The sequence below is a fragment of the Cetorhinus maximus genome, chromosome 20 (assembly GCF_964194155.1).
Source record: "Cetorhinus maximus chromosome 20, sCetMax3.hap1.1, whole genome shotgun sequence".
NCBI lineage: Eukaryota > Metazoa > Chordata > Chondrichthyes > Lamniformes > Cetorhinidae > Cetorhinus > Cetorhinus maximus.
Genome location: NC_135898.1, coordinates 27,546,100 through 27,555,066, shown reverse-complemented (window position 1 = coordinate 27,555,066; position 8,967 = coordinate 27,546,100). Strand labels below are relative to the sequence as shown.

General features: G+C 43.9%; 1 protein-coding gene across 2 annotated transcripts in view; it reads right to left on the bottom strand.

Moving 5' to 3' along the window:
- Nucleotides 1–1,332: 1,332 nt before the first annotated feature.
- supv3l1 (SUV3-like helicase) overlaps nt 1,333–8,967 on the bottom strand; it is a 71,342-nt gene continuing 63,707 nt past the window's right edge. For both annotated transcript variants that reach the window (XM_078565816.1, XM_078565817.1), the window contains 2 exons: nt 8,019–8,167; nt 1,333–1,892 (listed from right to left, as the gene is read on the bottom strand). In XM_078565816.1, coding sequence (XP_078421942.1) covers nt 1,403–1,892; nt 8,019–8,167 — 639 coding nt within the window. In that variant the 3' untranslated portion in view covers nt 1,333–1,402. The remainder of the gene's footprint in view (nt 1,893–8,018; nt 8,168–8,967) is intronic.

The window sequence follows — 8,967 nt, the reverse complement described above, 5'->3', positions numbered from 1 at the left end:
TAGCATGTGGGGCTCATGATAACGGTTACAGAAATGTCTGTCTGTCTCCCTAACTATGGAATCTGCTGTAATTGCATTTCTGCTCTTTGCTGCTGCCTTGTGTGCAGTCCCTTCCCATTAGTGCTATGGTCAGAACCGCACTCCTTCAGGGTATTAGAGGTGTCAGCTGTGGCTCAGTTCATAGCACCCTCGCCTTTGAATCAGAGGGTTGTGGGTTCATGTCCCACTCCCGGAAAACCAAGAACTGTGATTGTACTCGAAAGAGTTGCAATCTGTGACTGTTGATAACTCGAAAGAGTTTCAGGGTATTGTCACTCCCTGCAGTCTCCAATGTAGAGTACCAGTTTGAGAGTGGAACACACCCCAAAAGACTCCTGCACTTTCTTCCTCTTCCTGATGGCCACCTATCTACTATTCTGACCTCTTACTGCCTGTGGGTGATGACCTGCTCAAACGCACAGTCCAGGAAACACTCATCCTCCCTGATGCTCCACAGTGACTCCGGCTGCCCCTCAAGGTCGGAAATCCAGAGCTTGAGCTGGAGCAGCTGGTGACACTTCCCCAACATTTGGTCGTCTGAGACACATGAAACATCCTGAAGTGGCCACATGACACAGGAATTGCAAGCAACAGGTCTCAGCTGCATGTCATGATTTCCCAAGTTCAGAATCTAGATCATACCTTGTTTAAACAATTAATTCTAATTAATGCTTCTAGAGCTCAGCTCTCGAATCTCTCTAATTGCGCCTTGTTTTTTCCTTAAATACCAAAACAGCACCTCCTCCCTCACTGCACAAAATGCCCTCAACTCCTCAAATTCACCATGTTTCTGCATTCCCCACTTTCTTCACTTCACCATTGCTGGCCGTGCCTTCAGCTGACAAGGCCCTAAGGTCTGGAATTGCCTGATTAAGCCTCTCCACACCTTTATCCTCCTTTAAAGTGCTCTTGAGGTGTCAGCTGTGGCTCAGTTCATAGCACCCTCGCCTTTGAATCAGAGGGTTGTGGGTTCATGTCCCACTCCCGGAAACCAAGAACTGTGATTGTACTCGAAAGAGTTGCAATCTGTGACTGTTGATAACTCGAAAGAGTTTAAAGTGCTCTTTAATTAAAGGCACCATATAAATGTAAGATGTTCTTAACCCAGTATGGTCTGCTGGGATCCCTGGTAGTTGACTGAGCTACTGTGAATTACAGAGTGGCTTCTGACACCATCGTTCCAAGATTAAAAAAACTAGGGAGGCTCTAGTAGAGAAAATATACCTTTACTTTGATTTCTGTTTTGTTAGCAGTCAAAGATATCAAACAAACTGAAAAACCTGGCACTTTGCACTCAGTCCAATCACTTCTTTATTGTTTAAACTGGAAAGAAAATTTTCAGAGTTGAATAAATATGGTGAATTTATTTCTTCTTCTTCTTTCTCAATCCTTTGGAAGTAATTTTACTCAGATCTTGAGCAGCAGAATCTCCTGGAGCTTGGAGACCATGTACCTGGCTTGCTGACCACTCCTCTTGAAGCTGCTGCAGTAATTCAGCTGTGAGGTGTCCTTGCTGAACCAGCCTTGTACTCAAAGAGTCGCCAGCTCTCTCTGGCACATCTGCTTTACCAACCACTGCTCTGTAGCCTAAAGCCTTTGACCCGCGAATTTGCCTTGATCCGCTGTCGGCCTGATCCTTGGTATTCGTGCCTTCCATATTTATCCTCCCATTTGTCCATATCCCTCTATAAACAGAGGCATCATCAGGTCCTGTGGTGGTTGCCGTGGAGGCGGAATCCGATGCACGGATCAGGCGGGTGATATTCGTCACTCCAATCTGAATGATGCTGTCCAGTTCATTCTGAATATCTCGCACAAGATTCACATCTGGGAACATGTCCATGAACCGGTAACTGAGACAGATAACAGGGAACAAGAGTTTAGAACTAATCGAGAGCTGGGATGGGAACCAATCCAATCCAAGGAGGGGAACCAATTATAGTTGTGAGGGGGGATGAGGTGGCAGAAGGATCTTCAAATTAGGTCATATAAACTGAGGAACAAAAAACAAGAGCAATCGCACCACCAGGAATGTACTATAGGCTCCCAAATAGTCAGAGGGCAACAGAAGAGCAAATATGTAGGCAAATCTCCAAGAAGTGCAAAAACGGGGTTACCCTAATATTAAATGGGATAGAATTAGCTTGAAAGGCACAGAGGGATCTGAATTCTTAAAATTCATTCAGGAGAACACTTTAGCCAGTACGCAGCAAGCTCAACAAGCAAGGGTGGCTCTGGGCTTAGTTTGAGGGAATGAAGCTAGGCAGGGGAATGGGGTATCAGTTGGGAAGCACTTTAGTGGAGGTAATCATAATTCAGTTTGATTTAGGGCAGTTATGGAAAAGGGTAAAGATAAACCAGGAATAAAGTTCTCAATTGGGAAAAAACTAATTTTACCGAGATGTGATTTAGCTGAAGTGAATCGGAATCAGTACCAGATCAGTGGAAATCATTTAAGGAAGGAATAACGTGAGTTCAGAGCAAATGCGTTCCATTAAAACAAAAGGATGGGAGGAATATATCCAGAGCCCCTGCTTGTGAAGGGGGTTAAAGAAGAGGATAGAGAACAAAGGGAAGCTTATGACATACTGAGAGGCTGAACATTGCAGAAAACCTGGAGTATTTAAAGTTTAGGGATAAAATGAAAAAGGAAGCAGGGAAGCAAAGAGAGCATGAACAAATATTGGTAAATAAAATCAAGGAAAACCCAAAGATTTTTTTCATAAATACATAAGGAGCACAAGGATAACTAAAGAAAGAATCGGGCCTATTAGGGACCCTAAGGGTAACCTGTGTATGGAGCAGGGGATGTGGGTGTGGCACTTATTGAATTTCACAAAAGAGAGGTTCAATACAGAGATTGCAAACAGGGAGGTGGAGTGGGAAAGATTAGATGAAATTAACATAGTGAAAGAGGAAGTATTAAGGGGTTAAACATCAAAGTGGATAAATCACTAGGCCTGCACAAAACGTATCCTAGGCTGTGAAGGGATAGAAGTGGAGAAACAGCAGAGATCCTGTCCATCATTTTCCAATCCTTTCTGGCTACAGGCTTGGTACTAGTGGACAAAGGAACAGCTAATGTTGTACCATTGCTTAAAAGGGAGAAAGAGATAGACTAAATAATTACAGATCAGATCAGTCAGCCTAACCTCAGTGGTAGCAAAATTATTGGAAAAAGATCCGAGGACTGGATAAATGTTCATTTAGAAAGGCAAGATTAATCAAAGACAATCAGCACAGATTTTTTTTTAAGAGAAGGATGTGCCTGACTAACTTGATTGAATTTTATGAGGTGGTAACGAGGAGGGTCAATGGGTGTAGTGCCTGTACTAAACCGGCCTGTGCTTACAAAAGTACCGTTAGATGTGATTCCGCAATTGGGCAGCACTTGATGAACAATCCTGAGTGTGCTAACAGTCAAACTAACAACTAATTTAATATAATCAGTCGAGCCATAACATGACTCATTTATGTTTGCTAGAAGCAACAATCATACACAAGGACTGATTCTCTGCATATTAAAGGAATACGTTCAAGCCTTGCGCCTTTTTTGAATTACCCAAAAGCTTGGGGAAACTATAGTTCCCTGTTGCTTTTTCCAGGGCAATGCCTCGGCCAATCAGAGTTGACTTGCCAACCAATCAGCACTTCTTTTCTCCTTAAGTATAAATTGTTGTGATCGTTTGAAATTTGGTACTCTTGTGTTTGTCCTGATGAGTGCGAGACAAAAAGCTTCGACAACATGTCTCTATTTTCGAAATATTCAAGTTCTGAACTAACAGCAGATGTAATGTACTTGGATTTCAAAAAGCCATGCGATAATGTTCCACACAAAAAGTTACTGCACAAGGTAATGACTCATGGAGTTGGGGGTGATATATTAGCATGGATAGAGGATTGGTTAATGGACAGGAAGTAGAGAGTGGGAATAAATGGGGCATTTTGAAGTTGGCAGGCTGTGACTACTATTGTGCCACAAGGATCAGTGTTGGGGCCCCAGCCATTTACAATCTATATTAATGACTTAGACGAAGAGACTCAGAGTAAAAACAAAATACTGCGGATGCTGGAAATCAGAGAAAAGTCATACAGATTTGAAACGTTAACTCTGTTTTTCTCTCCACAGATGCTGTTAGACCTGCTGAGTTTTTCCACAATTTTCTGTTTTTGTTTCAGACTCAGAGTAATGTATCTAAGTTTGCTGGTGATAAAGCTGGGTGGGAATGCAAGATCTGAAGAGGGCAAAAAGATATATAGGTTGAGCGAGTGGGCAACAAGAAGGCAGGTGGAACAGGGGAAGTTTGAGATATTCACTTTGCAAAATATTTTTTAAAAGGCCGGGAAGCTTGCAGATGTTAATTTTCAGAGAGACTTGGGCATACTCATGCAAGGAACACAAAAGGTTAGCATGTAGGTACAGCAAGCAAATGGCATGCTGGCCTTTATTGCAAAGGGATTGGAAGACAGGAAAAAGCAATCTTGCTACAATTGTATAGGACTCTGGTGAGCCCTCATGTAGAATACTGGATGAGGTGAGGTGAGGCCCTTGACCTCAAGACAGCATTTGATCGAGTGTGGCATCAAGGATCCCAGCAAAACTGGAGTCAATGGGAATCAGGGGGAAAACTCTCCGCTAGTTGGAGTCATACCTAGCAAAAGGAAGATGACTGCAGCTGTTGGAGGCCAATCATCTCAGTCCCAGGACATCACTGCAGGAATAAAAACAAAAAACTACTGCGGATGCTGGAAATCCAAAACAAAAACAGAATTACCTGGAAAAACTCAGCAGGTCTGGCAGCATTGGCGGAGAAGAAAAGAGTTGACGTTTCGAGTCCTCATGACCCTTCAACAGAACTAAGTAAAAATAGGAGAGGGCTGAAATATAAGCTGGTTTAAGGTGGGGTGGGGAGGTGGGGGGAGAGAAGTTGGGTGGGCGGGGGGTGGTTGTAGGGACAAGCAAGCAGTGATAGGAGCGGATAATCAAAAGATGTCACAGATAAAGGAACAAAGAGGTGTTGAAGGTGGTGATATTATCTAAGAGAATGTGCTAATTAAGAATGGATGGCAGGATACTCAAGGTACAGCTCTAGTGGGGGTGGGGTGGAAAGACTAACAGGGCATTACAGGTATAGATTTAAAAATAATGGAAATAGGTGGGAAAAGAAAAATCCATATAAATTATTGGAAAATACAAAAGGGAGGGGGAAGAAACGGAAAGGGGGTGGGGATGGACGAGGGAGTTCAAGATCTAAAGTAGTTGAATTCAATATTCAGTCCGGAAGGCTGTAAAGTGCCTAGTCGGAAGATGAGGTGCTGTTCCACCAGTTTGCGTTGGGCTTCACTGGAACAATGCTGCAAGCCAAGGACAGACATGTGGGCAAGAGAGTAGGGTGGAGTGTTAAAATAGCAAGCGACAGGGAGGTTTGGGTCTTTCTTGCGGACAGACCGCAGGTGTACTGCAAAGCGGTCGCCCGGTTTACGTTTGGTCTCTCCAATGTAGAGGAGACCGCATTGGGAGCAACGAATGCAGTAGACTAAGTTAGGGGAAATGCAAGTGAAATGCTGCTTCACTTGAAAGGAGTGTTTGGGCCCTTGGACGGTGAGGAGAGAGGAAGTGAAGGGGCATCACTGCAGGAGTTCCTCAGGGTAGTGTCCTAGGCCCAATCATCTTCAGCTGCTTCATCAATGACCTTCCCTCCATCATAAGGTCAGAAGTGGGGATGTTCGCTGATGATTGCACAATGTTCAGCACCATTCCTGACTCCTCAGATATGTCCATGTCCAAATGCAGCAAGACCGGGACAATTTCCAGGCTTGGGCTGACAAGTGGCAAGTAACATTTGCGCTACTCAAGTGCCAGGTAATGACCATCTTCAACAAGAGAGCATCTAACCATCGTCCCTCGACATTCAATGGCATTACCATTGCTGAAGTCCCCACTATCAACATCCTGGGGGTTACCATTGACCAGGGACTGAACTGGACAAGCCATGTAAATACTGTGGCTACAAGGGCAGATCACAGGTTGGGAATTCTGCAGCAAGTAACTGACCTCCTGACTCCCCCAAGCCTGTCCACCATCTACAAGACACAAATCAGGATTGGGATGAAATACTCTCCACTTGCCTGGATGAGTGCAGCTCCCACGACACTCAAGAAGCTTGACACCACTCAGGATAAAGCTGCCCGCTTGACTGGCATCCCATCGACCACCTTAAACACTCACTCCCTCCACCACCGATGCACAGTGGCAGCAGGGTGTACCATCTACAAGATGCACTGCAGTAACAGACCAAGGTTCCTTCAACAGCACCTTCCAAATCTACAAACTCTACCACCTACAAGGACAAGGGCGGCAGATGCATGGGAACATCAACACTTGTAAGTTCCCCTCCAAGCCACACACCATCCTGACTTGGAACTATATCGCTATTCTTTCAGTGTCACTGGGTCAAAATCCTGGAACTCCCTTCCTAACAGCACTGTGGGTATACATACACCACATGGACTGCAGTGATTAAAGAAGGCAGCTCACCACCACCTTTCAAGGGCAATTAGGGATGGTCAATAAATGCTGGCCTAGCCAGTGACACCCACATCCTGTACTGCCAGCCTTCTGGACTTAACAATGAGTTCAACAACTTCAGACCATGAACTCTGTCCTCCATTTTGATATATAATTTTGTTTCCCAACACCTTGCCCCACAAGGGCCACTCTGTAACTTGTTCTTAGTTTTGCTTTCAGAGTGCTGACCCTTGTTCTGCTATTCATTGTTATCTGACCTTAACGCCACTATTAGCACCTTCTTTAGTTTTTAACACCCTTTGTCGTGTCCATGATATCTTGATCAAATCTCTCCTTGAGCTCCCACCTATCCCTGACCTTCTATTTTGATCTACCTGCTCTCTTCAATAGTATAAAACCCATCATATTTCTACCTCTCTTCAGCTCTGAAGAATAGTCATATGGATTTGAAACGTTAACTCTGTTTCTCTCTCCACAAATGTTGCCAGGCCTGCTGAGTTTTTCCAGCATTTTCTGTTTTTATTTCAGGTTTCTAGCATCCGCACTATTTTGCTTTTATTTATGAGGGTGTATGCCTGCACTGGAGGAATCTTAGGAATGAGGAGGATTGAATTGGTTAGGATTCATTTATTTGGAAGAGACCAGACTCAGACTCAGAGCAGACCTAAATAAAGCGTATAAAATTACGAGGGTTCCAGATAGAAGGGTTAAGAAGGCCCCATTTTAATCTCTAACCATGAGGCATAGATTTAGGATAAGAGGCAGGGCATTTAGAGTGGATTCTAGTGGAAATTTATTCACCTAGAGAGCAGAGAGGGTCTGGAAATAGCTTGTGACCACAGACAGTCAGGAGTGGCTGGCTATTCAACAATGGATGGCATTGCTGATCTGTTGTTATTTTGACATTTGCAGATGTGAGTTTGTTGGGTGAAAGGATGGTAGAGGCAATCCTTTTTTCATTTTTCAGAAATTTTCATGACATTTAACAAGTACCTGGATATGCTTTTGAAGTGCCGTAAACTTCAAGACTACGGACCAAGAGTTGGGAAAGTGAGACCAGGCTGGACGGCTCCTTGTCGGCTGGTGCTGACATGATTGACCGAATGGCCTCATTCTGTGTTCACAATCCGGACCAGGGATCAGGGCCTATCCAGACCAGGGATCAGGGCCAATCCAGGCCAAGGGTCAGGACCAATCCAGGTCAGGGATCAGGGCCAATCCAGGCCAGGGATCAGGGCCAATCCAGGCCAGGGATCAGGGCCAATCCAGGCCAGGGATCAGGGCCAATCCAGGCCAGGGATCAGGGCCAATCCAGACCAGAACCAATCTCAAGGAATGCATTGCAAATGGTTTCACTAGAACAAACCAACTTTACCAAGCTACTACAATGTGTCAAAGTTGCCAGTTTGAAGGACATGCCAAAACTACAGATGCAAGCTCCTTAACTTACCTTAGCCACAGGTATAGATCCAATACATCATGTACAGCCTCCAAGTGTACAAGGTCTTTGATGTTTTTTGGTGGTGTCAGTGGCCAGTTAATGTGCCGACATAGCCACTCGAATGTCAGTGGCTCATTCCTGCTGAATTGTCTGGCAAACTGGAGAATTCAAACAGACAAATTTTTTTTCAAACAAAGTTTAAAAGAACCAAAATCACATCTGAAAATGTCAAAATAATAACATGTCAACAATGTGTTGTGCCACCCGTTGTTGAATAGCCAACTGCTCCAGACTGTCTGGGGTCACAAGACTTATTTACACTCTGTCTGGGGTCACAAGCCTTATTTACACTCTGTCTGACTGTCTGGGGTCACAAGCCATTTGGGTGACTGCAGCAAAGTCCGAATTGCCGATTTTATTTATTTAGACAATCAAATTGGTTTGCTTTTCTTCAATCTACTTTATGGTATTTGCTTATATAGTCATGGCAGACACAAAGCAATCATATCTTCCAGTCCTAATGCAACTGATATATACAATGAACAACAGGGAAAGATATGTGTACAGTATTATCATATGTGCACAGCAGTTCATGGCTGCCTGATTTGCTATAACTGTGCTATGGTTTGTAACCCCATCCTCTGGTGTTTCCCTTTTCCTTCCTTTGTTCGACATTCATCACCTACACAGAATTTCAAAGCATTCTTGAGAAGCGTAATGGACTTAATATAGATTTTTTAAATATATAATTAACTCATCAAGAACAGTACAATTAACACATACAGATTTCATTCTAGAAATACAGTCTTAAAACGCTGGGTCCTTCTGAGCTGCAGCCGGAAATTAACCAGGCAGACAGACGAATCGTTGACCCTGGTTCTGCACTGATTACCCCAAGCCTGTGTTTTAATTAATAATTAGTGCTTGCGTGCTTCAAGGAAAATGGCTGACCTTAGTA